Source organism: Mobula hypostoma, chromosome 2 (assembly GCF_963921235.1).
Source record: "Mobula hypostoma chromosome 2, sMobHyp1.1, whole genome shotgun sequence".
Lineage (NCBI taxonomy): Eukaryota > Metazoa > Chordata > Chondrichthyes > Myliobatiformes > Myliobatidae > Mobula > Mobula hypostoma.
Window position 1 is genome coordinate 136,537,140 of NC_086098.1, and position 27,394 is coordinate 136,564,533.

General features: G+C 40.0%; 1 protein-coding gene across 16 annotated transcripts in view; it reads left to right on the plus strand.

Moving 5' to 3' along the window:
- The window catches only part of LOC134342508 (sodium/calcium exchanger 1-like), a 268,177-nt gene that overhangs the window by 168,145 nt on the left and 72,638 nt on the right, over nt 1–27,394 (plus strand). For 9 of the 16 annotated variants that reach the window (XM_063040725.1, XM_063040724.1, XM_063040723.1 and 6 more), the window contains 5 exons: nt 23,980–24,086; nt 25,295–25,315; nt 26,843–26,860; nt 26,970–26,984; nt 27,262–27,330. In XM_063040725.1, the coding sequence (XP_062896795.1) occupies nt 23,980–24,086; nt 25,295–25,315; nt 26,843–26,860; nt 26,970–26,984; nt 27,262–27,330 (230 nt within the window). Of the gene's footprint in view, nt 1–23,979; nt 24,087–24,598; nt 24,703–25,294; nt 25,316–26,842; nt 26,861–26,969; nt 26,985–27,261; nt 27,331–27,394 lie in introns of all 16 variants that reach the window. The other 7 variants (XM_063040726.1, XM_063040731.1, XM_063040727.1 and 4 more) reach the window with 7 other exon arrangements.

Sequence of the window (27,394 nt, forward strand, 5' to 3'; positions counted from 1 at the left end):
AAGATAGTAGTTTTAAAAACAATATAACACTGCCAGCTAAAAGGCCTTGATAAGCAGTAATACTTACAGATTTTATGCATCCATTAAGCATGTGGGCACTTGCGAAAGTACTTAAATCAGGAAGCCAGTAAAGGAAGTCACTTTTGGTCCCATCCCAGCACTTTTGGAAGGTGTTTTCTGGGTAATCGGTAGCTGTGTGTGTGTGTGTGTGTGAGATTTAATGAATACAACTGAGTGTTTTCATTATCCTTCTGACCCAAGGTTAAGTAAGTTGGAAGTATTATCAACACCAAATGTATTTTGTTTTGTCCACCGTTGGGCACTTGTTCTTAAAATATGATTAGATTAGATTAGATTCAACTTTATTGTCATTGTGCTAAGTACAGATACAAAGCCAATGAAATGCAGTTAGCATCTGACCAGAAATGCAAAGAATAGTGTTCTTTACAAAATAACTGTGAATAAAAAGTAAGTGCTACAGCACACAAATTTCAAAGTACTGAGACAGTACATTATGGGTGCAATACTGTTTAGTGCTGTGATGTGAGGTTCAGCAGGATCACAGCCTCAGGGAAGAAGCTCTTCCTGTGCCTGCTGGTGCTGGAGCATAGGCTCCTGTAGCGCCTACTGGATGGGAGGAGAGTAAAAAGTCCATGGTTAGGGTGAGATGCATCCTTGATAATGCTTTTCGCCCTGCCTAGGCAATGTTTATGGTAGATGTTCTCAATGGTGGGCAATTGGGTGCCGATAATCCGCTGAGCAGTTTTCACCACACGCTGGAGTGCTTTGCGGTCCGTTACGGGACAATTGCCATGCCACACTGAGATGCAGTTGGTGAGTATGTTCTCAATGGTACAGTGGTAAAAGTCGGTCAGTATCCAGGGACAGAGGTGAGCTTTCTTGATGCTCCACAGGAAATAAAGGTGCTGTTGCGCCTTTTTGATCAGGATGGAGGAGTTCAGGGACCAGCTGAGATCCTCAAATGTGAACACCAAGGAAATTGAATCTTGATACATGCTCCACTACAGCTCCGTTGATGTAGATGGGGACGTGAGAGTGGCTCCTAGCATGCCTGAAGTCCACAATGATCTCCTTGATCTTCTGGGTGTTAAGGGCCAGATTGTTGTCGGCACACCACGCAGCCAGGTGTTGGACCTCGTCCCTGTACGCCGTCTGTGAACTTGATTATGGCGATAGAGCCATGTACAGGAACGTAATCATAGGTGAAAAGGGAGTACAAAAGAGGGCTCAGCACACAGCCTTGAGGTACGCCGGTGTTCAGGGTGAGAGTGGAGGAGGAGAGGTTGTCTAACTTAACTGATTGGAGTCTGTTAGTCAGAAAGTCCAAGGTCCAATTGTAGAGGGATGAGCTGATACCAAGCTGGCGAAGTTTGGCGATCTGCTTGGAGGGGATCACAGTTTTGAATGCTGAACTAAAGTCAATGAACAGCATTCTGACGTAAGAGTTGGGGCTGTCCAGGTGGGTCAGGGCAGAATTGACCTGTTGGTGCTATAGGCAAATTGATGGGGGTCCAGGGTAGTGGGCAGACAGGATTTCAGATGTGATAGAACCAGTCTCTCAAAGCACTTTGTAATGATGGGGGTGAGAGCAACTGGGTGGAAGCCATTCAGGCCCATGGCAGTGGAATGCTTTGGCACTGGCACAATGGTGGCGATCTTGAAGCTTGTGGGTCAACTGCCTGGGCCAGGGTTCATTAGCAGTTTCATTGTTAAATTTTTCACAAATTCATTTTGAGGCATGTAAAAAGGAAGAATCGCTAAGGAGGAGAAATTACACAGCTCTCAAAAATATGTGCTGAATAACAGAAATATGTCGGGAAATCTTCCATTCTAATGTCGGAATTTTATTTCATGTGTTTCCCTCTAGAAGTCCTGGTCTTCTGCAGTGCCCTGTGCCTGTCTACTATCTAATAGGACTGTGATCTGCAGGCAAGGAAAACCAGCCCCATTGAAATTAATGAAAGTTTGGTTGAGTTTTTATTTCAGATAAAATTATTTCCAACTTTGAAATGATAAGTTTGTTTATCACTTTGTCCCTGTTGGTTACCAAATGTCAGACATCTGAGCATTCAAAGATCCCAGTCACACTGACAGCTCCTGGTCGTATTGGTGAGACACTTCAGCTGAAGTGATCGTGCTGATCCAGAGGTCTGCCTGTGACATGCTTAATCACGCCCAAGTTCTGGGCTGGGCTCGCAGTGGAAGATTACAGAGGTCATGCTGGAACAAAGAACATGTCTTCTGGTCAGGTTGACAGTAATCTTCAGGACAATGGGAGACATGTTCCAATAAAATTATCTAATAATAAATATTTGCATCACAGTCGGTTTAGTTATTCTGCCTGAGGTGCAGAGCTACTACTTATGCAATCAGGCTGAGGCTGTAATCTAGGTTGACACCCTTTTGCACAAAATGCTAGATTTGCAGATGCGTCACTGTTTTCCAATGAAGTATATCACATGTGAAGTGTTCTACGAAAATGTGGTAAGGTGCTAAATAATTCTTCCCTTAAGATAAACATTTAGTGACTAGGCTTAAAATCACAAAGGTAAAATGAGCGAATAAGAATTTAAGGTAGACTTTAAAGAATACTGCTTTGGAGAGAAGTAAAGGGGTGGAAATTTTTGAAGGAATTATAGAGCTTGGAACTGTGATAGTTGGTTTAGCCATCTGTATTTGTAGTAATTTTAAAATTTGGATTTAAAATCAAGAGGCCAAAATTGTTGGAGTAAGATGAGTTAGATTGCTTGAATATTGGATTTAATGAGTAAAAAAGTTAAAGTTGGAATTGGTAAATAGGTTTGCATCAAAATAAAACCTCTAGTTCAGAACTGTCCTTTGAGGGAAATCTGCCATTTTTTTTCCAGTGACCCATCAGCTAGTTGACTCTAAAATATTTTCTCAAATGGCTTAACAGCCTGTTCCATTCAAAGGGCATTTAGGAAGAGTAATGAATGAACTAATTGGTTAACAGCTGATGGATTCTGGTAATACTGCCATGCCAGATGGGTTGATGTAAAATTGAGATTCATACTTGTATAATTTACAGCACATCAAAAAATTCATGCATTTCAGGTGGCTTCAGTGTCAAAAATTTATTTATTGGGTAGGTGTAACTTTTTCTGCTCTCCAATGTAGCTTAAAACTTTTTGATTTTATTAAATGCTAAGCTTATGAAAAATAACATGCTGTAAATATTCAAAGACCCAAGCCATTTTTTTAGCAGAGAATAGCTACCATTAAGAATTTATGAGAAAAGACAAAGGCAATTAAAATCAGTCCAACTTCTGCCTCTAGACCATCTTGTCCAACCGAAGTCGAGCTGCATTTGAATGTTGAAGATAATTAAACAATATCTGATTTCATTTTAAATTAGTGGAATGTTGGAAGTGATTCCTGGGGTTTTAAGTTTCTGATAATGCAGAGTGGATTTATTTCTATAGGAGGAGAGCTAGCAACAAATAGTAATACATTTAAAATGAATAACCCAAACAAATCCAGGAAATAAATTAGGATTTTTAATGAAGTGAGTTATGATCTGAGATGCAGAGCCTAAAATGGAGGTGAAGGTATATTCAGTATCAAGTATTTGAAATAGAAGTATTTAATTTCTCTTTTTGGTAATTAGCAAGATAAGGGAGGATAAAGAGTGGAAAGGGACATTATTGAAAGTTCCCTAGTTATGGAGATATGTTATTTGGTCCAAAAAGCTTTGTGATGTACAATTCAGAGCCAATAGGCCTTTTACTATCTGAATTGATCCATTAGCTGGTATCCTTGATGTACAGTGTCCAAAGTTGTGCCTCTGACAAAATATATTTTTATGCTGCTTTGCTCATTTTTAATCTTCAAACTTTTAACCTATGGAATTGGTCTGTCTTTTAACTTAAATATCTACTACTTTTTCACCCGTCTGCTGTACTTCCAACCTTGATCCTCAATTCATATACTTTTGATTTTGGCGCAGTGGAAGCAAAAGTTGCAAAACAGTACCTGCTCTTGATCTTGCAATTTTTTCCTAAGTTACTGATTTTTTGTAATTTAATGTAATAGTGTACTCTGGAAACAAAGATAATGGGTGACTTTTTGCAGTTTTCATTTGAGTAGCAAGGTTTGTTATTTGTTCAATTATTAAAAGATTAAAACACTTAAACCTTTCACCACCCAAATTGTTACAAGCTGGCATGCATTTCCTGTAGCAGGAATTGTATAATTGGGGAAATCATGTTTGGTCAACCAGCTAACGTATTCCAATAAAGTTGTAGGTTTGACAATGTACTACTTGCATAATCTATGAAGGACTGAAAATTAGTCCATATAATAAGGAAGGAAACAAGCACTTGTGAAGCACATGTCACAAGAAAAACATGAGTGCCACACAGATGGCAGTCAATTAGGAATGAACACAAGATCACTGAAGTTGCCACTCCTCGCTATGCTTTTGATGTGGACTAGGGCTAGTCTTCATGTGCTTGGCAGTGTTTCAGAAGGAATGTTGACTATGTGCATATTGTAAATATTGTAGTGAGTACTAAAACATTTTTAGTTAAAAGCCCAAAAATTGAAATTTGGCATACAATTTTTTTTTTGTACTGAGAGGCCTCTGTTAGACATGAAGTGCACACTTCTAGAACAGATTTCAAGTGCTTTCATGTACGAACAGGATGCCTGATGAAGTGTTCCCGAAGTCACAGTGTCAGTAGTACTTGGGCCACATGGAGCCAGATTTCTAAACAGATTTCTCAAACAGATTTACTGTCTTGCACTTCCTGGCATATTCCCGCCAGTTTCCCTGGCCTTCCCTACCGAAATCTCACTTTGCCTCACAATCCTATCATTCTTGTTGTTTGTCCTCATTGTCATTACCGAAATTTCTTCTGATGTCACAACATGCACTCTCTACCTTAACATTCTGCTACTGAATGGCTTAAACTGTACTTCAGCTCCAGTTTCAGGTTTAAGGGGGAAGGGTGCAGTGGCCTTCTGGTAAATAATGATCAGTTGAACAAGAAAGTTCAGTTGATGCGACTGCAGATACTGGAGTCCAGAGCACAGAAGCTGCTGGTGGCACTCTGGTTAGGCAGCATCTGTGGAGCCATACAGTGTTGATCATTTTCGGTCAAGATCCTATAGCCGAAAGTTTTGGTTATTTTGTTTAACCTGTAATGTAACAGTTTGTTATAATGTACAGAAACACCTAGTAATTCGGACTGCAGGATGAGCTTATGTGGAGAATTATTTGAAAGCATTCATTGTTATATTTCACACTTCATTTAAAACGACGGTTCCCAAACTTTTTATGCCATGGACCCCTACTATTAACTGAGAGGTCTGTGGACCCCAGGTTGGGAAAACCTGATTTAAAAGCACCCAAGCATTTTTGCTGTCCTGACTAGCTGTAACAGAGAGCATTGATATTTAAAAACTATGATTATATTATATGGGAGATGTTCTTTCAAGGAATCTACCTGCATTGTGTTGAATCACAAGGATACCAAAGGGTGCTGAAAGCTATGGTGTTTGCTTTAAAATGATACCAGAAGGATGCCCATCTGTTCCCCACTTTTTCTGCCATCCTCCTAAGTGGCACTAAAATTGAAATTGGTGTGCCTGTGCTACTAGTACAATAATAGTAACTTTATTTATAGAGTACTTTTCATACAGCTGCATTTTAAAGTGCTTTACAATGGGATAGAACTACAATTGAATTGACTTTATTTCTTGCATCCTTCACACAGGAGTAAAAATCTTGACGTTATGTCTCCGTCTAAATGTGCAATGTGCGATCATAGTAATTTATAATAAATAGAACAGTCAATGTAACATAGAAATACACTCAAATCAGCGTGAGTTAATCAGTCTGATGGCCTGGTGGAAGAAGCTGTCCCAGAACCTGTTGGTCCTGGCTTTTATGCTGTGATATTGTTTCCCAGATGGTAGCAGCGGGAATAGATTGTGGTTGGGGTGACTCGGGTCCCCAATGAGCCTATGGGCCCTTTTTACACATCTGTCTCTGTAAATGTCCTGAATCATAGGAAGTTCACAACTACAGATGCACTGGATTGTCCACACTACTCTCTGTGGAATCCTGCGATTGAGGGAGGTACAGTTCCCATACCAGGCAGTGATGCAGCCAGTCAGGATGTTCTCAATTGCGCCCTGTAGAAAGTTCTTGGGATTTGGGAGCACATACCAAACTTCCTCAACCGTCTGAGGTGAAAGAAGTACTGTTGTGCCTCTCAATCCCAGATCCATTGATGTTGATAGGGGTTAGCCTACCTTCAAGCCTTCTGTAATCCACAACCAGCTCCTTTGTTTTTGCGACATTGAGGGGGAGGTTGGTTTCTTGAGACCACTGTGTCAGAGAGATGACGTCTTCCCTGTAGGCCACCTCTTTATTGTTTGAGATAAGGCCAATCAATGTAGTGTCATCTGCAAATTTAGTTAGCAGATTAGAGCTGTGGGTGGCAACACAGTCATGGGTATACGGGGAGTAAAGGAGGGGACTTAGTACACAGACCTGAGGGGCTCCTGTATTGAGAGTCAGAGGAGTGGAGGTGAGGGAGTCCTGTCTTACCACCTGCCAGCGATCTGACAGGAAGTCCAGGATCCAGCTGCACAAGGCAGACTCAAGGCCGAGGTCTCTGAGTTTCTTGTCGAGCCTGGATGGTACTATGGTGTTGAATGCTGAACTGTAGTCCAAGAACAGCATTTTCACATAAGCATCCTCCTTTTCCAGATGTGTAAGGAGGATATGTAGAACATTGGTTATTGCGTCGTCTGTCGATCGGTTGTGTCGGTAGGTGAATTGTAGGGGGCCAGTTTGGGTGGTAACAAGCTGCAGATGTAATCAGCAGCTCAAAGCATTTGTTTATTATTGAGGTGAGTGCGACAGGACACCATTCGTTCAAACATGTTACCTTGGTCTTTTTTTGGTACAGGGACAATGGTGGATAATTTGAAGCAGGAGGGCACTCTACACCGAGAGAAGGAGAGATTAAAAATGTCAGTGAACACATGTGCCAGTTGTGCTGCACACATCCTGAGCACTCGCCCTGGGATGCCGTCCGGTCCCGCAGCCTTGCGACTGTCCACTCGTTGGAAACATCTGCGTACCTCAGCCTCAGAGATGACCAGGTTGCAGGTTGTAGCGGTGGCTTTCCTCGGAGGCTCAGAGTTAGCGACATCGAACCGAGCATAAAAGCAATTGAGCTCATCTGAGAGAGAAAACCATTGAAATATGAAAATAAAAGATAAAGATGTTAGTTAAAGGCAAGATTAAATAAATAGACTTTGAGCTGGCATTTAAAAGTGACAACTGAGTCTGCATCCCTTATAGCAAATGAGTTGTGACAGGGTTTGTTCTGCGGTTGCTTAAGTGTGCAGTGTGTGGACTCCACATAACTTCCTTGCTTCACCTAAACTGCATGCCATACTGGTGAAAATCAAGAATGTTCAGGGCTATGGCTAATCTAGACATTAGCTACCTATTGCCTCTGTTAGGGTTTTATCAAAATCATTTTGACATCAGTGAGCTTTTGATCCAAGCATAATCCTATAATCATGCTGGAATTCTTTCCCCTCCTGACTGCAATCTGATAGTTCCATCTTAGCCATTGCTATTGGGTCCTTTTGAGACTTGCAGCTGGCAAAGTATTTTGATCTGAATTTGTCAATGCCACCCATGGTTTACATTGAAAAAATATTCCTGCATACAATGGATTGTGCTTCACAAATGAGGGGAGGGAGTAAGAATTCAGACAAAAGACAGTTTCCATTATATGTGGTCTGCCATTTCATTGTCTTTCCTTTCGGTTTTTGTCATAGTTTAATATGAATAATATTCCTCTTTATAGGCATGCAGTGAACCTTGCAATGTATCTGTCACGGATAAATGTGTCTCCACAAAATCATTCAGTCTTTCCCAACCAGAAGCTCCAGATGAACCATGAGATTCACAATCTGCTAAGGGCCAGCTCTTGGGCATTCAGGTCTGGCGACCATGTAAGATGCAAGAGGTCCAGATACGATATCTTGAAAGCCATCTCGTGTGCAAAGTTGCAATTTCAGACCAAACTTTGAATCACTGAAGGATACTTGACAGCTGTGGCAAGGGTTGAATGCTATTACCTCTTACAAAGGGAAACCAAATGACATAGGTGACAATAGGCTTCACTCCTAGATAAGCTCAATGCCTTCTATGCTTGCTTTGACCATCAAAACATGGAGGAGCCTTCACAAACTCCCACAGCTCCTGATGATCCTGTGATTTCAGTTTCTAAGGCTGATATGAGAGTATCCTTCAGGAGGGTTAACCCACGGAAAGCATTCGGCCCACATGGGGTACCTGGCCAAGTACTAAAGACTTGTGCTGATCAACTCACTGGAATGTTCACAGGTATCTTTAACCTCTTGTTTCAGCAGTGTGAGGTACCTACCTGGTTTAAGCAGGCTTCAATTTTATCGGTGCCTGAAAAGAATGTGGTAAACTGTCTCCATAACTATTGTCCAATAGACCTTTCTTCCACTATAATAAAGTGCTTTGAGAGGATGGTGTTGAAGCACATCAACTTCTGTCAGAGAGTGACTTGGATCCAATGCAATATGCGTATCAGTACAACAGGTCCATAGTAGATGCAATTTCATTGGCTCTTCACTCAACCCTGGAACATCTGGATAGTGAAGATGCATACGTCAGGATGTTCTTTATTGACTACAGCTCAGCATTTAATACTATCATCCTTTCAAAACTAATCAATAAGCTTCATGACCATGGCCTTATTACTTGTGCAATTTCCTCACTGACAGACTCGGTCAGTTCAGATTGGCAACATCACCACAATCTTGAACTGCATGGGTGCACCATGAGGCTGTGTTCTTAGCCCCCTGCTCTTCTTGCTTTACACTTATGACTCTGATGCTAAGCACAGCTCCAATGCCATATTTAAGTTTGCTGATGACTCATTGCCATTGACTGAATCAAAGGTGGTGACAAATCAGCATATAGGAGGGAAATTGAAAATCTGGTTGTCTGGTACCATAACGACAAATTCACACTCAATGTCATCAACTCCAAGGAACTGACTATTGCCTTCAGGAAAAGGAAACCAGAGGTCCATGAACCATTCCTCATCGGAGGATCAGAGCTGGAGAGGTCCAGCAACTTTAAATTCTTCGGTATAATTAATTCACAAGATCTGTCCTGGGCCCAGCAGGTAAATGCAATTACCAGGAAAACATGGCAGTGCCTCTACTTAAGTTTGTGAAGATTCAGCATAACATCTAAAACTTTGACAAACTTCTATAGATGTGAGGTATACTGACTAGTTGCATCATGACCTGGTATGGAAACATCAATGCCTTTGAATGGAAAATCCTACCAAAACTAATGGATATGGCCCAGCCCATTAAGGGTAAAGCGCTCCCCACCATTGAGCACATCTACATACACAGAGCATTATCACAGGAAGGCAGCATCCATCATCAAGGATACCCACCACCCAGCCAATGCTCTTTTCTCACTCTGGCATCACGAAGAAGGTACTGGAGCCTCAGGACCCACACTATCAGGTTCAATAACAGTTAGTAACTTTCAACTGTCAGACTCTTGAACCAGTGGTGATAACTTCACTCCTTCACTCACCCCATCATGGAACTGTTCCATAACCGGTTGACTCACTTTCAAGGACTCTTCATCTCATGTTCTTGATATTTATTGCTTATTTATTTATTATTATTGCTATTATTAATTTTGCATTTGCACATTGTCTTTTGCACGCTGGTTGGTTTTTCATCCTGTTGGAGGCAGTCTTTCATTGATTCTGTTGTGTTTCTTGGATGTACTGTGTATGCCTGCAAGAAAACAAATCTGAGGGTTGTATATAACATACAGTGCCTATAAAAAAAGTATTCCTCCTCTTCCCCCCCCCCCAGAAGCTTTCATGTTTTATTGTTGTACACATTGAATCCCAGTGGATTTAATTTGGCTGTTTTTTGACACTGATCAACAGAAAAAGACACTTTCATATCAAAGTGGAAATAGATTCTGTACAAAGTGATCTAAATTAATTACAAATATAAAACACAAAATAATTGATTGCATAAGTATTCACCCCCTTCAAGTCAGTATTTAATAGATGTACCTTTTGGCTGCAATTACAGCCATGAATCTGTGTGGATAGGTCTCTATCAGCTTTGCACTTCTGGACCGTACAATTTTTTTCCCCATTCTTCTTTACAAAACTGCTCAAACTCTGTCAGGTTGTATGGGGATCATGAGTGAACAGCCCTTTTCAAGTCCAGCCATAAATTATCAATTGGATTGAGGTCTGGACTCTGACTTGGCCATTCCAAGACATTAACTTTGTTGTTTTTAAGGCATTCCTGTGTAACTTTGGCTTTATGCTTGGGGTCATTGTCTTGTTGGAAAACAAAGCTTCTCCTAAATCACAGTTGTCTTGCAGACTGCATCAGGTTTTCCTTCAGGATTTCCCTGTATTTTGCTGCATTTATTTTACCCTCTACCTTCACAAGCTTTCCAGGGCCTGCTGCAGTGAAGCACCCCCACAGTATGATGCAGCCACCACCAAGCTTCATGGTAGGATGGTGTGTTTTTGATGATGTGCGGTGTTTGGCTTACACCAAACATGGCGTTTAGTCTGATGGCGAGAAAGCTCAATTTTGGTTTCATCAGACCCTAGAATCTTCCAGCTGACTTCAGAGTCTCCCTCCCACATGCCTTCTGGCAAACTCTAGCCGAGATTTCATGGGAGTTTTATTTCAACAGTGGCTTTCTCTTTGCCACTCTCCCATAAAGCAGTGACTGGCGAAGCAGCTAGGTAAGTTGTATGTACAGTCTCTCCCATCTCAGCCACTGAAGCTTGTAACTCCTCCAGAGTTGTCGTAGGTCTCTTGGTGGCCTCCCTCACTAGTCCTCTTCCTGCACAGTCACTCACTTTCTGAGGACAGCCTGCTGCGGGCAGATTTACAACTGTGCCATACTCTTTCCATTTCTTGATGATTAACTTAACTGTCTTCTAAGGGATATTCAGTGACTTGGAAATTTTCTTGTGTCCGTCTCCTGACCTATATTTTTCAGTAACTTTTTTGTGGAGTTGTTTGGATTGTTCTTTTGTCTTCATGGTGTAATTTTTACAGGATAGTGACTCACAGTTGGACCTCCCAGTTACAGGTATATTTTTACTACAATCAGTTGAAACACCTTGCCTGCACATGGTGATCTCCACTTGACTAATTATGTGACTTCTTAAACCAATTGGCTGCACCAGTGATAAGACTATAAAGACACGGAAGCAGAATTATGCCATTCAGCCCATCGAGTCTGCTCTGCCATTCCATCATGGCCGATCCAGGATCCCACTCAACCCCATACACCTGTCTTCTCGCCATACCCTTTGATGCCCACACAACAGTGAGGATAGGAATAGAATAAGGTGGCAGAAAAATGTGTGGCTGAAGAATTGGAGTAGGGGACAGGCAATCAGATTTCTGGATATTTGGGACCTCTTCTGGGGCAAATGGAACCTGTATAAAAGGGACGGGTTGCACTTGAATCTAAGGGAGACCAATATTCTTGTGGGCAATTACTAGAGCTGTTGGGAGTGGTTTAAACTAATATGGCAGGGGGATGGGAACCAGTATGATAGAGCTGAGGATGAGCCAGCAGGTTTACAAGTAATAGTTTTAATATGAATATAAAGAAGGACAAACCAATGATTGGGTACAAATTGGCGGGAGGAGAGAGAACAACGCACTGCGCGTGCGCAGCCCTGCGGTGAAAAATGATATCCGTTAAATCGGAGCAGTGGACAATTCTGATTCTGAGGAGGATACTTGCGGGGATGACGGCAGAGCAGAGGTGGCTGAAGTTTCTGGAAATAGTATACAAAGCACAGAATAGATATATCCCATAGAGGAAGAAGTTCTCAAATGGCAGGAGTAGGCAACTGTGGCTGAGAAGGGAAGTTAAGGACTGCATAAAAGCCAAGGAAAGGGCCTATAAGGTAGCAAAAATAAATGGGAAGCTGGACGATTGGAAAACTTAAAATCTAACAAAAGGAAACTAAAAATGCTATAAGAAGGGACAGAATGAGATATGAGGGCAAATTAGCCAGTAATATAAAGCAGGATACTAAACGTTTTTTCAGTTATATAAAGAGTAAAGGGAGGGTGAGAGTTGATATTGGACTGCTGAAAGATTATACTGGTGAGGTAGTAATAAGGGACAAAGAAATAGCAGATGAACTTAATGAGTATTTTGTATCAGTCTTCACTGTGGAAGACATTATCAATGTGCCAGAGGTCCTTGAGTATCAGGGAGCAGGAGTGAGTGTGATTGCTATTACAAAGGAACAAGTGCTAGGCAAATTCGAAGGTCTTGATGTGGATAAGTCACCTGGACCAGATGGACTACATGTCAGAGTGCCGAGAGAGGTTGCTGAAGAAATAACAAATGAATTGGTCATGATCTTTCAAGGATCACTTGATTCTGGCATGGTCCTGGAGGACTGGAAGATTGCAAATGTCACTCCACTCTTTAAGGGAGGAAGGCCAAGAAAGGAAATTATAGGCCAGATAGCCTGACCTCAGTGATTTGGAAAGTGTTGGAGTCTATTATTAAGGATGAAGTTTCGAAGTATTTGGAGACTGGTGATAAAATAAGTCAGTCACATGGTTTCTGTGAAGGGAAATCTTGCCTGACAAATCTATTAGAGGTCCTCAAGGAAGTAACAAGCAGGATGGACAAGGGAGAGGCAGTGAATGTTGTTTACTTGGATTTGCAGAAGGTGTTTGATGAGGGGCCACCCATGAGGTTTCTTAACAAGATAAAATCCTATGGCATTACAGGAAAGATACTGGCATGGATAGCGAAATGGCTGACAGGCAGGGAGGCAGTGAGTGGGAATAAAAGGGGCTTTTTCTGGCTGGCTGCCGGTGACTCTTGGTATTCATCAGGGGTCAGTATTGGGACTGCTACTTTTTGCTTTGTTTGTCAATGATTTAGATAGTAGAATTGATGGCTTTGTGGCGAAATTTGCAGATTATATGAAGATGGGTGAAGGGGTAGGTAATGCTGAGGAAGCAATGCAATTGCAGCAGGACTTAGACAAATTGGAAGAATGAGCAAAAAGAAGTGGCAGATGGAATACCATGTTGGGAGATGTATGAAATTAATTTTGGTAAAGGAACAATAGTGTGGACTGTTACCTAAGTGGGGAGAACGTTCAAACATCAGAGGTGCAGATAGACTTAGGAGTCCTCATGTAAGACTCCGAGAAGGTTGATTTACAGGTTGAGTGTGTGGTTAAGAAGGTAAATGCAATATTGGTATTTATTTTATGGGGAATAGAATATAAAAGCAAGGAGATAATGTTGAGCCTTTATAAGACACTAGTCAGGCTGCGCTTAGAGTATTGTGAGCAGATTTGGGCCCCATATCTCAGAAAGGATGTGTTGTCGTTGGAGAGAGTCCAGAGGAGGTTCGTGAGGATGATTCCAAGAATGAAAGGGTGAGGAGCATTTCGCAGCTTTGGGCCTGTTACTCACTGGAATTTAGAAGCATGCAAGAGAATCTCATTGAAATCTACTGAATGTAGAAAGGACTAAATAGGGTGGATGTGGAGAGCATGTTTCCTATGTGCCAGGTATCCAGATCTAGAGGGTGAACCTTTAGGACAGAGGTAAGGAGGAATTTTTTTTAGCCAGAGAGTAGTAAATCTGTGAAATGCTCTGCCACAGACTGCGGTGCAGACCAAGTCCGTGCATACATTTAGGGTGGAAGTTGATTTGGTGTGTCATATTAAAGGGGGTGAATACTTATGAAATCAATTATTCTGTTATTTATTTGTAATTAATTTTGATTACTTTGTAGTGATCTGTTTTCAATTTTACTTGAACGGGCCGGCTGGTGGCGCAATGACATCGGCGCCGGACCCGGGAGCGGAGGTTCTCGGGTTCGAAACCAGTCAGGTCCGCTCCCGAGTACACTTTCCATCCATGCTGGATTGAGTGCCGAGATTGCCACTCGACCTCGTAAAATAAAGGGAAAATACTGCGAAAATGTCTGTGTGAGGAGTGGCGCGCCACACAGTCTCTCTCTCTCTCTCGTGTTCCGCGCCTTGTAAAAAGCCGTGAAAGAGACATCATCATGCACACGCACAGACTCGCACACAGGCACACGCCAAATAAAAAATTTTACTCAGGTCTTTTTCTGTTGATCCAGTGTCAATAAAAGCCAAGTTAAATCCAATGTGAGTCAATGTTATAAAAGAATAAAACATGAAAACTTCTGGGGGAGGGGGGCTGAATATTCTTTATAGGTACTGTGTATGTACTTTAATGGTAAATTTACTTTGAACTTTGCTCACCATCAGGATGCAGTCATTCCAATAATCAGTTGGCAATATGCTTGAGAAATTAGTTTTTTGTGTTCGGGGGTGGGGGGGGGGAATCACTAGAAAGACTACCCTGAAATGATCTTTATAGCACAGCTGTAGCTGGTTTCTTTTTGTATTAAGTTATCAGAGAATTACTGAATAATAAAGGAACAGAAGTCCATTTGTTTTGAGTAATATAAAAGTTTAGTTCACATTCCTTGGTGGTAATTGAATTTCCTCTTCATTGAGTCAATTTTGCCTTGCTGTAGGTATAAATCTAATAACAGAATAGATTGCTTCAGCTGACGGGCTATAATTGTCCAGCTTCATTGACTTTGAAGTTGTTCAGCAATGGCTTTGATTGAATCTCAGCTGCTTGTGATGGTTTCAGTGCACATTTGATTAATAGCAAGATTTCTGACACCAAGCAGTCATGTTGACCCTATCCCCCGCTGTGGATGGAACAGCAGAATAATGGTGAGTAAAACTGCTGTCTGTGAGCTCTAGTGACCTGTGGTCAGTCTTGATATGCGGTGCTTGTATGTGCGGTATATGCATTTCACCATGATCCTCCCATAATGTGTTTCCTCCCACATTCCCAAAATGCACAAGTTGGCAAGTAAAATGGCCACTGTAAATTGCCCCTACTTTAAAGAATATAGGTGGAATAAATGAGTTAGCAAGCATTAGGTATATTTATAATAAATGGGTGGTTGGTGGTCAGTGTGTGACAAAGTGCCTGTTCTGTGCTGTATCTCTGACTGATTCAAGATGCTGAGAACTGTTTCAGAGGGGAAGTTAGCATACCATTCTTCCCACCCTTGAATACAGACACTTAATGTCCATTACAGCCATTAATTAAATGGTTGATGGGTGAAAACTACATGGAAATTTTTGAACCCAAGAATTGCATGCAAGAAGTAGGCAGGAATTGGCTTGGACAGAGCTAACAGCAGCAGTTCCTCTAAGGGGTGAAGTGAGTGGTGGGAGTGTGGTCTGGAAAGACTAGTGGAATGCTGGCACACCTTGCATCCTGCTCCACTAATCCCACTTGATGTATTTGGGACCACAGAAGACAACACTGGTCATGCATGTAAAGCTATTCAGAAGGTTGGAAAATTTGAAGATTTCAACGATCTGGCTGAACAAAATTCTGGCATTAAATGTTAGGATTTAAATAAAGTTCCTGAGCATCAAATACTTATTTTTTCCACATCAACTTCAAATTATATATAAAATCTCAGAAGAAATATTCATACTCCTCCTACGTATAATCCAGCAACACACATCAAAGTTGCTGGTTGCTGCAGCAGGCCAGGCAGCATCTCTAGGAAGAGGTGCAGTGGACGTTTCGGGCCGAGACCCTTCGTCAGGACTAACTGAAGGAAGAGCTAGTAAGAGATTTGAAAGTGGGTGGGGGAGGGGGAGATCCAAAATGATAGGAGAAGACAGGAGGGGGAGGGATGGAGCCAAGAGCTGGACAGTTGATTGGCAAAAGGGATATGAGAGGATCATGGGACAGGAGGCCTAGGGAGAAAGAAAAGGGGAAGGGGGGTAAAAAGCCCAGAGGATGGGCAAGGGGTATAGTGAGAGGGACAGAGGGAGAAAAAGGAGAGAGAGAGAAAAAGAATGTGTGTATATAAATAACAGATGGGGTACGGATGAGGCTGTTCATTCCAGGACGAGGGAGATGTCCTTTTTTTAAAGAAAGGGGCTTCCCTTCCTCCACCATCAACTCTGCTCTCAAACGCATCTCTCCCATTTCACGCACATCTGCTCTCACCCCATCCTCCTGCCGCCCCACTAGGAATAGGGTTCCCCTTGTCCTCACCTACCACCCCACCAGCCTCCGGGTCCAACATATTCTCCGTAACTTCCACCACCTCCAATGGGATCTCACCACTAAGCACATCTTTCCCTCCACCCCCTCTGCTTTCCGCAGGGATCGCTTCCTATGCGACTCCCTTGTCCATTTGTCCCCCCCATCCCTCCCCACTGATCTCCCTCCTGGCACTTATCCTTGTAAGCGGAACAAGTGCTACATATGCACTTACACTTCCTCCCTCACCACCATTCAGGGCCCCAGACAGTCCTCCCAGGTGAGGCGACACTTCACCTGTGAGTCGGCTGGGGTGATATACTGCGTCCGGTGCTCCCGATGTGGCCTTCTATACATTAGCGAGACCCGATGCAGACTGGTAGATCGTTTTGCTGAACACCTACGCTCTGTCCGCCAGAGAAAGCAGGATCTCCCAGTGGCCACACATTTTAATTTTACATCCCATTCCCATTCTGATATGGCTATCCATGGCCTCCCCTACTGTAAAGGTGAAGCAACACTCAGGTTGGAGGACAACACCTTGTATTCCGTCTGGGTAGCCTCCACCTGATGGCATGAACATTGACTTCTCAGACTTCTCAAACTTCCTCTAATGCCCCACCTCCCCCTCATACCCCAGCCGTTATTTATTTATATACACACATTCTTCTTCTCTCTCTCTCTCCTTTTTCTCCCTCTATCCCTCTCACTTTACCCCTTGCCCATCCTCTGGGTTCCCCCCCCACCCTTTTCTTTCTCCCTGGGCCTCCTGTCCCATGATCCTCTCATATCCCTTTTGCCAATCACCTGTCCAGCTCTTGGCTCCATCCCTCCCCATCCTGTCTTCTCCTATCATTTTGTATCTCCCCTCCCCCCCCCACTTTCAAATCTCTTACTGGCTCTTCTTTCAGTTCGTCCTGACGAAGGGTCTCAGCCCGAAACATCGACTGTACCTCTTCCTAGAAATGCTGCCTGGCCTGCTGCATTCACCAGCAACTTTGATGTGTGTTGCTTGAAATTCCAGCACCTGCAGATTTCCTCGTGTTTGCTATGTATAATCTAAGCCACTTCCTGTACATGATCTATCCAATGTTGCTGGAAATTTGAAAGAAATACAAGATACTTTTAAATATCTAGCGTGTCTGGTAACATCTATGGAGTTTACATTTCAGATCAATGCTTCCTGCTTATGCTGAATTTATCCATTTCCCCTCTGTAGCTTTTTCCTTGTTGAACACCTGCATTTTCTATTTTATAGTTACCCAGTATATGTATATTTGAAATGTATCCGCTTCTATTTATTGTTGTTCAACAAATTAAGTGTGTTAGTCAAAAAAGTCTGTTGATAACACTATCTAATAAGCTCCATATTTCAAACATTATTTTTGCTACAGATTTCCTTGGAAAACCAAACTTAAAATTTTTAAGGCATTATTTGGATCCAAAGCAAGACTGTTCAATAGAAGTGCATCTCTAAATTCAATTTTTATCCCTCTGTATTAGTCATTTAAAAAAAATTCTGACTTTTATTTGAACAAATTGAAGTTCTCTTAAAAGGTTTTAATGGCAGAGAAGTTAAGATTTTGTTATTAGAACTGCCTTGATCTGTTGAATGTTTCCAGTGTTTTGTTTTATAGTACTATTTTATTTGGTAGATATTTCAAAAAGGGAATCTGTTTTCTTTTTTACCCACTCTCTTGGCATCTATTTGTCATTCCCCCAAAAAATCAATATCTTTCAATGAGCTTTCCTCTTGCACTTCTAAACTCCAACATAGCCTAGTGTTATTTGATCTCTTCTCAGTGTACAATAGATTCTTGCCAGGAATCAATCTCCCTTTAAGGCTTGTATAGAGTCTGAAACTGCACACAATACACCAAATGTGCAATCTCAGCAAGACTTCCTCCTTTTTGAGAGCAATAGTATCTGCACCATGTAGATTGGTAAGGGAGAGGATCAGGTAGTTTCCCTCTTGATACCATTAATCACTTGCCTCAATTTCAGCCCTAGCTAAACTTTTTGCATTCAGGCAGTCTGATAAAGGTGCAATGGAAGTTCCAAAGCCAGAGAAAATTCTGTATTCTTGATACTGTAAAGAATACAGTATCATGCTTTCAATCATGTTTTACTGATTGAAAGTGTGATGAAGTGTTCCTTGCAGTCGATATTTAACACCATGAAATACTGATGAATCAGTTGAGGATGTGGTATCTTAACTGATGAGGGCAATGAGGCGACGGATAACACCTATAAACCATTTACTGCTACTACCTCTGCTGTATATGTGCTGCTGGTGGAGTGTTGGTAAAAATGCTGTGTGACATTGGCTAGGTGATCTAATTCTGAGTGACGGGGCTGTTCCTTCATTAACCTGTAGGGTAAATCTCAATTTAGGGTACAAGAGGTTAATGAGGAAGGCTTTGTGTGGTTGACTACTTTTGGATTTGTAGTTTTCAATCCTGTGCTTTGGTGTGATTTTCATAAACTGGATTGAGAAGGTTGTTAAGAATTTTCCACTGTACTGTGGGTTTGATATGGCCTACAGGCTAAACCAAGCCAGTAAAGCAAATTTTAATCTTTTGAAGGATTTTGGTTAACCACTTAGGTTTTTAGCAACAGTTTCACTGTCACTATTACGGATTGAAGCTCTTTAAATTCAGTTGTTTTGTGCTTTTAATTCTGACTTTTGGATCTTTAGTCTGGGTCCAACGGTTCTTCGTTCTGTATGTAATCTGCACAGCAAAACAGTTGCGGTACATTATGGCCAACACTACTCTTTTCCCATTGAGGATATGGCCTTTCTTAAATAGGAACAAAAAGATACTTAACCTGCTGAGTATTTGTGAAGAGAAACTTGTTTTCAGGCTAATGATCCTCTTGTCAGATTTAGCAGTTTGATGTTAGTTCATCTGCATATTCTACTGGGGTTTTCCAGCATTTATTTGCACTATATGTTTTACCTGTTTAAAAGCACGTTTGTCTCTTTTCATTTCGGTGATAGACAGAAGAAATAATTGGGTTTCAGTGTATTACTTTAGAAAATTAACCCAGAAGATGCACCATTAGTATTACAATTGTGGCTGAATTGATTTGTCATATGTAACCAGATTTATATTTATAGAAATGTATCTGATGTGGCTTTTCCCCAATTCATTCCTTTTTATTTCCCCTGGATGCTCCCTCAATATTTTTTTGAAAGTGAGATGGGGTTCAAAATGGGCTACAGGCTTACTCTGACCTGCTTTGCTATAATCATCCCATTCACCAGTAGCTAGTAGCCTTGAACGCCATGGCTATTTGAGTGTCTGTGGAGATGCTTAAATATTGAGTACCTGCCATCTTGAGGCAGGATGTTTCCAATTCCAGCTACCATTTGGATGAAGAAGTTCCTCCCCTAATCTTCTCAATCTCTTGACCTTTACCATAAACCTATGCTGTTAGATATCTATATTATAAAGCAAAGTTTCCAAGTATCTGCCATATCTGTGCCCTCATACTCCCCTCTGCTCACAGGAAAACAAACCCAGTCCATCCAGCTGCTTGTGTTTTCAGTGCTGTTCTTAAGAATTCAAATTTATCTTTTCTATGCAGTATCTGGGAAGGTAACAACGATTTGATCTATCTGAGTATCTGTCTGGGAGAGTGGAGTCGCACAGATATTTCACTAAGAAACATAAGATTTTATAAATTTATACATCTTTCATGGGCAAATATTAAAGCTGCAACTTCCACAAGCTACTTAATTACAAGAGAAGCAAGTTTATTTGTATAGCACTTTTCAAACACAAGGCATTTCAAAGTGCTTTGCATAGAACAAGATATAAAAATTGAATATCAAATTTCAGACAATACATAAAAGAAGAAAATCACACAAAAATAGATATGATAAATAGAAGTTACCATGCAGGAGATTCTAATTCAAAGCTACAACAAAAGAAAAAGCCTCGATTTAAAAGAGCTTAAAGTTTGGGCAGACTTCAGATCATCTGGATGGTTATTCCAGATATATGGAGCGTAGTAACTAAAAGCTGCTTCACCATGTTTAATTTTGACCCTGGAGACAGTAAGCAGACCTGCCTCAGAAGAACTGAGAGCTCAGGAAGGTTCATAATGCAGCAAGAGATCAGAGATTTATTTTGGCCCTAGACAGTTCAGTACTTTATAAAACTGTAGTAATATTTCAAAGTCAATTCTCAGATTGATAGGAAGCCAGTGTAGCAATCTGAGAACTGGAGTGATACTTTCTTGGTCTTAGTGAGGACCATAGTTCCCTCTAAGCTGTGCGCATGTGCGGGCGCACGCGTTTTTCAACCAGCGCACAAAGGAAATTAATGCGCACACAAAAGGTTAGTTACCTAAAATAATGTAGTAGTTAATAATTATACTTATTGAAAATAATCTTTTAGCTAACTGTTTCTGTTAACTAGTTAGTCAGTTTTTCAAATACCACAATGCACGTCACTAATTTACGTCACCTCACCTATCCTGTTCCGGTTTGCAAAGCTGCATCATGGCGGCAGCCCTGTTTGGCGGACAGTGTTCATATCATAAAGTTTACAAAGATCTGTTTCAACTCCTGTAGATAGCTTACTAAGTTTTTATTTGGAAAAAAAATTGATTCACTATGTTGAATTCAAAAGAAGCAAAGGGTGTGAAGTGCAAAAGAACTGCAAATTTGTTTAAAGTTGAATGGCTTAACAATACAGTAGAAACTGCTACACCAAAAGCTCATGAGGTTATGAACGTTCAGCTACGAGAAATATTTATGTATGATTCGGAAACTGGAGTTATCTGTTTGTATTGTCGTGATGCAAAAGTTGCTGGAGAATTTGCTAGTGGAAAGAAGTGGGATGATATTTGGAAACTTGACTTTTTGAAGCATCATTTGGCAAGTAAATCGCATTTTGACGGTGTACAAAAGCTCAGGGAACAGAACCTGTCATTACCCTTTACAGGAGTGCTACGCATGTTACGGTTGAGTGCAGATCAGCGAGAGCGAAAACGATCAAACCCAGAGGAGATCAAAGTTGAGGTACAAGAATGGTCAGCTTTTGATTTCTCCACAATTGCAGATTGTGACCTCACTTTTGGCAATGAACAAGTTAATGCCTTGTGTCTAAAATATCATGATTTTCTAGCTGAAAATATTGTAATAGTTAGACAGTTTAATTATTTCAAATTTTCCGTGCAAGAAAAAATTAAATCCAAACTGGTTTCAAACTTTGCTCAAATGGTGGCATTTGTACTTCAAAATGAACAGTTTTGCAACCTTGCACAGTTGATGGACATTGGGGGAACCTTTCTTGCGTCTAGTGCGGACTGTGAGCGAGGTTTTAGCCTAATGAATCAACTCAAAAACAAGCTGAGAAACCGTTTAGGTGAATGTCATTTAGATACGTTAATCAGAATCAAGAGCTATCAATTGAATAGAAGTTCTATTAGTCTAGATAGATTTTACAAAGAATGGGTAAATGCCAAAGACAGAAGAGAGAAAAAATAACCGAGTGCTTAAATATGTATGTTATTTTGTTGTTATTCTGTGCAGTTTTATGTCAAATATTTTGTAAACCTACATAAACTGTGCCATGTGTGCATTCAGTGCGCATATACTTTTGTCACAGGAAAAAAATTTGCACAACGTAAGATTTTTGCGCACACTGACTACTAAAATTTAGAGGGAATGTTGGTGAGGACCCTAGCAGCAGTGTTCTGAATGAGCTGCAGCTATCTGAAGGATTTTTTTTTTGCAGATACCTTTGGAAACACCATTACAATAGTCAAACCTACTAAAAGTAAATGCATGGATGAGCTTTTCTAGATCTTGCCGAAACTAAGTCGGAGTCCATTGCATCGCCAAGGTTTCTGGTTTTGTTTGTGGTCTGTAACAACAGGGATTCTAAGTGAGCACTGACTTGTTTTTTTTGGCACCAAAAATTATTTCAGTTTTCTGTTTGTTTAACTGGAGGAAATTTCAGCTCATTCAATCAGTGACTTATTCAATGCAGTTATTTGGTCCCATACAATCACTATAGTCACTTGATGACACTGTTATATAAATTGGAGTGTCATCCGCATAATTAAGGTAAGATATTTTGTTGCTTACCATGATTTGAGCTAGAGGGAGCATGTGTATGTTAAACAGAAGAGGCCCTAGTATGGACCCTTAAGGCACTCTGCATGTCATTTTTGTTTGGTCAAATATGTAGCAACCAATCGATTCAAATTAGTCCCTGCCCTGTAAATACGATTTAAGCCATTTTAGAACTGTGCCAGAAAGTCCCACCCAGTTTTCCAGTCTGTCCAGTAATATGCCAGGCTCAACTGTGTCAAAAGAAGCACTAAGATCCAGTAAAACCAGACCTGAAATTGTATCATCTTCAGAGAATAGTGAATAAGTTTGTCCTGCCATTTGCACATACGTTACGCAGAAACAGCTCTGTGTAATGCTTCACATACAGAATTTTGTAAGTGGGTATAACATGCAATAATAACTATTTTTGCAAGCCACCAAATCATCTCCTTCCCTATATAAAGATAATTGAGGTGAGATCAGAAGTATATGGCATCACATGACTGAAACTATAGTGCAAGTTTGTTCCAACAGGTTACTGTTGACATATTACAATGCTTAAAATTTATTAAGCATTTTATAGCCAATTTTGAAGTTTATAAATGGTAAATTATTTAGATTCTAGATTTTCAGATTAGAGCAATGTTTACGTATTGTTTGGCTTAATCAAAGATTTTTTCCATTGTATAGCACCTTATTTGTATAATTATTTACTTGTCATAGTATTTAATGTAATTTCCTTTTTGGAATAAGTGTTTTATGGTTCTTAAATCCATTATCACACTTTATACTGCATGCAGTTGAGAAGGGTGATGCCAAGATCTCTAGTTTTTGAGGGGTTGGAACTATTGCCAAAGCTGTCTCATTTGCATTACTCTGTTAACTTATTGATCAGACTTAAATGTTATCAGATATAACGTGTTAATTTAAAATTAAATAATTGGTTTATAACAAGTTGTCAAGTCACACTTAAAGATGAGTTCTTAAGCAATCCTATGCATGTGAAACTGGAATAAGGAATGACGCTAAAGAGAAAAAGACAAAATTGACAGTATTGTGAGGGGGTCATAAATTACTTTGTAATCCACTGTATTTTCCTTTAATGTTGCATCAGATTGAGCCAAGCCTTGGTTAATGTGGGCTAGTAGTTATAAATCTCATATTCTGAAACTTGTGAACTCGACAAGTACTATTGTCTTGGACATTTCCAAATCTTTGGCCTATTTTCTGTAGCTGATTACCACTTTCTACTAACTGGGTGACTTAACCTCCCTTTCTGTTCTGCAGGTTCCTGTTTGTTAGACTGAATAGTTTTCTGGAAGTGACTTCCATTTCCTGAACTTTTGTTCTTCTGCCATGAATATGTTATTCCAATTCCCCTTTGTCATTCTAAAAGCATCTAAACTTCAAAGATCAAGTTTATTACAGCTCATGTTTTATAATATGTATCTGGTATAATATTTTAGGGTAATTTCCATATTTATTATGAAAAATCTTCTATTCACTCATTTTTGTAGGTTAGAAAATAGGTTCTATTCTCTAAATGCATTTTTGAATTCTTAAAGCATGAGAACCAAAAGCACTTTTTTTGGATTAAGATACAGTCATCCTTTGTCTCCTGTTCTTTGTTCTTAATTCTTGCTTTTTTTCCACCTCTCTCTTCTCTATTTCAGCAAGACAATAGAAATCAGAGTAATTGATGATGAGGAGTATGAAAAAAACAAGAACTTCTTCATTGAGATTGGGGAGCCACGCTTGGTGGAGATGAGTGAGAAGAAAGGTGGGGTACCAGCTGAGAGCTAAGGCCTTAATGCCATACCTGAATGTCACTCAGGATGCTTGGCACTATCAGATGCCCAGGATATGATGCACACATTTAGATAGGTGTAATAGAGTAAAACTGATTTACCAAAAGGAAATTGGATATGTCTTGCAGAATTGACACTTCTACAGTTTCAAATAAGCACATGCAACTTTTCAAATGGATCACTGTGCATTTCAAAATCAAAAGCTGAAAATAATTACCAGAGAAGTTTTATGGATGCTCAGTTGGGGAAAAAATGTCTCATGATCTACCTTATTGCTGGTAAGGTAGATAAAACTTGAGCATCAGGTTAACTCAATGAATCAAAACAGTAAGTTTCTACCCTATTACATGATAATATTATCTGAATGTGGTGCAGGCTCCCTTCTTTCATAACATCTGCTAACCATCACTTGGTTTACTTAAGCATGTGTGATCGTGATGGACAACTCCAATCCATTGTTTGCCTTTGTCTTATGTTCTTGCAGGAAAACCATTACCATTAATGTAATTGACCGTGAGGAGTATGAAAAGCAAGACAGTTTCTTCATTGCACTTGGTGAACCTGTGTGGATCAGAAGAGGAATGAAAGGTGTGAGAGTAACAAAAGACATTTTGAGAATTCTTTTCTTCTCTGTTTGTGTCCTACTCTCACACTGACTTTCTCCTCTTGCTTTACTATCTAAAGCCTTTGTCATATCTGACTGTTGGGTGTTTTATTTTCCCGTGTTTTTCACATGATGAATGTTGAACTGTCTTTAACTAATCTGAAGTCATTTACTATCTTTATGCATAGTGCGTTATTTCAATTGAGATTAGTTTTTGCTTTCAAGCCCAAAAATTCTAAGATTATAGGAAAACTTCAAATTTAGATTTCAATTAAATTAATGTTCCACTAAAAAATGCAAAGGAAGGATTAATATGGTGCTGTCATTCAATCTAGTTCACAAGTGCTTGCTCTCAACATTTTGCTTTGGGTTTTCATTAGAGAATTATCTACACAGTTCCTTGTACTAACTTTACTAGAATTCACCACATTACCCTAATGATTGAAGTGGTCAATTCATACCTAATGCCAATGCGCTGAGATTGAAATGGTAATGAGTCTCATTTTGTAACCCTCTACTGTTCCATCTTTAAGTTATTTGTCTTACTTTTCTTTATACATTTTGTTCTCTTTACAGCCTTGTTGTTGAATGAGCTAGGTAAGCTTCCTCGTCTTCTGTTTCTTTTAGCTATGCACTTTAGCTGTAACATGCTGGGAATGGAATTGTGTGATTATAGGAGTGTTGAGATTTGGAGGAAGATGCTTCGATTACATTTTATATCCCTCTGCTGTCCCCAATGTTACATATGATGAATGAACAAAATAACCTTTTCGAAGATGTTTGATACTGGGGCATAATAAAAATAAGCCTGCAGTTGGTATGCCACTTGCAAAAAGGAAACACAGCTGAGTTATGTATGTATATTCAGGATTAGGTAAGGAAAAAATTAGGCAGGTTGGACTTTTGAAAATACTGGATGCCATAAGTGAAGACGACTAGACTGTGATATATTTAACTCCTGCGACAGACTCTCCTGCCAAGCATTTGACTCCATCTTCATTCCTGAATGTTAACTGAGACCAAATCTCAATGCAGGTCCTCTAAGCTTAAAACCCTTTTTTTCATATCCAGGTAACCTTGCTTTAATGTAATGTTTATCATCTTGCTAGCCCAGACCCTTGCTGTGTAGTTTCTTCTGAAGTTTTTTTTTGATATCCTTGTCAACAACTGTCTTTCACTTTTTATAAAGCTGTCTTTCACTCTTCATGAAGTGCCCAAAGTGCATAGTGAAATGCAGATAGCTATGTCCCATTCAACTGTCAACCTTGACCATCTGACTGCTGTTTCCCTAATTCGTTCTGATCAACCTCCTACAGTATATGCTCCTGCCCACCCGTTTTCTAGTTTTATAATCTCTGCAATGTCATTTGGTCTTTGAGTACTTGTGGACCTGCGCCTCCAATCCTCTGTGCCTTGAGTTGACTTCTGGAACCCCTTCCTTCAGACCTTTTTTTACCCCTCATTGAATTTTCAAAAATTCTATCATATGTAGAATGAATTTTCCAAACAGCTCCTTCTGGCTTGTAATCCATTTTCGTATTTTTCTCCTTGCTCAGTGTACCACCCTCACAGCCCCAGGATATCTGCTTGACTCAAATATGAAGTCAAATATATGATGTAATTTGCTACAAGTTTCAAAGAGGCATGTATTAATCTTTTGAAAGGATAATGATGACTTCATTGAATCCATAATAGATATTAACAGGTTATCTTGAATTGTTAGTGAAACACTTATTTTCTTTTCTTAGTGGCAGAAATAAATCCAATTATAAATCGTCCTTTGCTGTACTTTATCTAGTTTCTCATTGAGACCTCCCAGCTGAATATCTACACTTAATATGATGAGGCTTGTGATTTTATTTAAAAAATCTAAAGCACTCATTTATACTTGACGAAACATTTCCATCATGACTTAAGTTTAAGGAAAAACTGGTGGCACCTGCATTCTTTGTGAATACCCATTTCTGCTATGAATGTGGGGAAGATAGTAAACTGCATGAGTAATGTCCACTAAGAGGGAGATTCTGTTGGAATCATTTTTTAACTTTCTTGCCACAGTTTCAATGTGAATGTTCTTCCAATACATACACATTTTGAACAATAACTTTTTTTTGTCATTATTAGGACCCTTCACAAAGACAGGTATGCTGTTTATTAGATTTTACTTAACTACAATTTCAAATACTTAATGCTTATGTATTTACAAATTATTCAACTGCACTTTATTTCCATTTTTGCTCAATTTTTGAAGCAAAGTACTTCAATGGTAAGGTTTTCTAAAATTAATATCCATTACACTGGCAGTATTTGATAAACATCACAGCACTTTATAACATTGCACCAGGAATTGGGTTATTTTAATAGCTCAAAGCTTTTTGCACATTAGTGTCTAACTTTCAAACAATAAAGGCAATCAAGGAATTAAACTATCAATCTATTTAATTAACCCACTATTTGAGACTAACAGAATGATTTTTTTTTATTGTGGTAAGGATCTGAACAAGTAAATTATTTCTTCCTATGGATCATTCCCATGTTTATAGGTCATGCTCTCTACAGGAAGGTTCAATTTAGGGACAGACCAATTCCATCGACTGTCATCTGCATTGCAGGTATTAGCACTTTGTAAATTACTGACTGCACTTCAGTTACCACAGTGGAATTGCACTTAAGGCA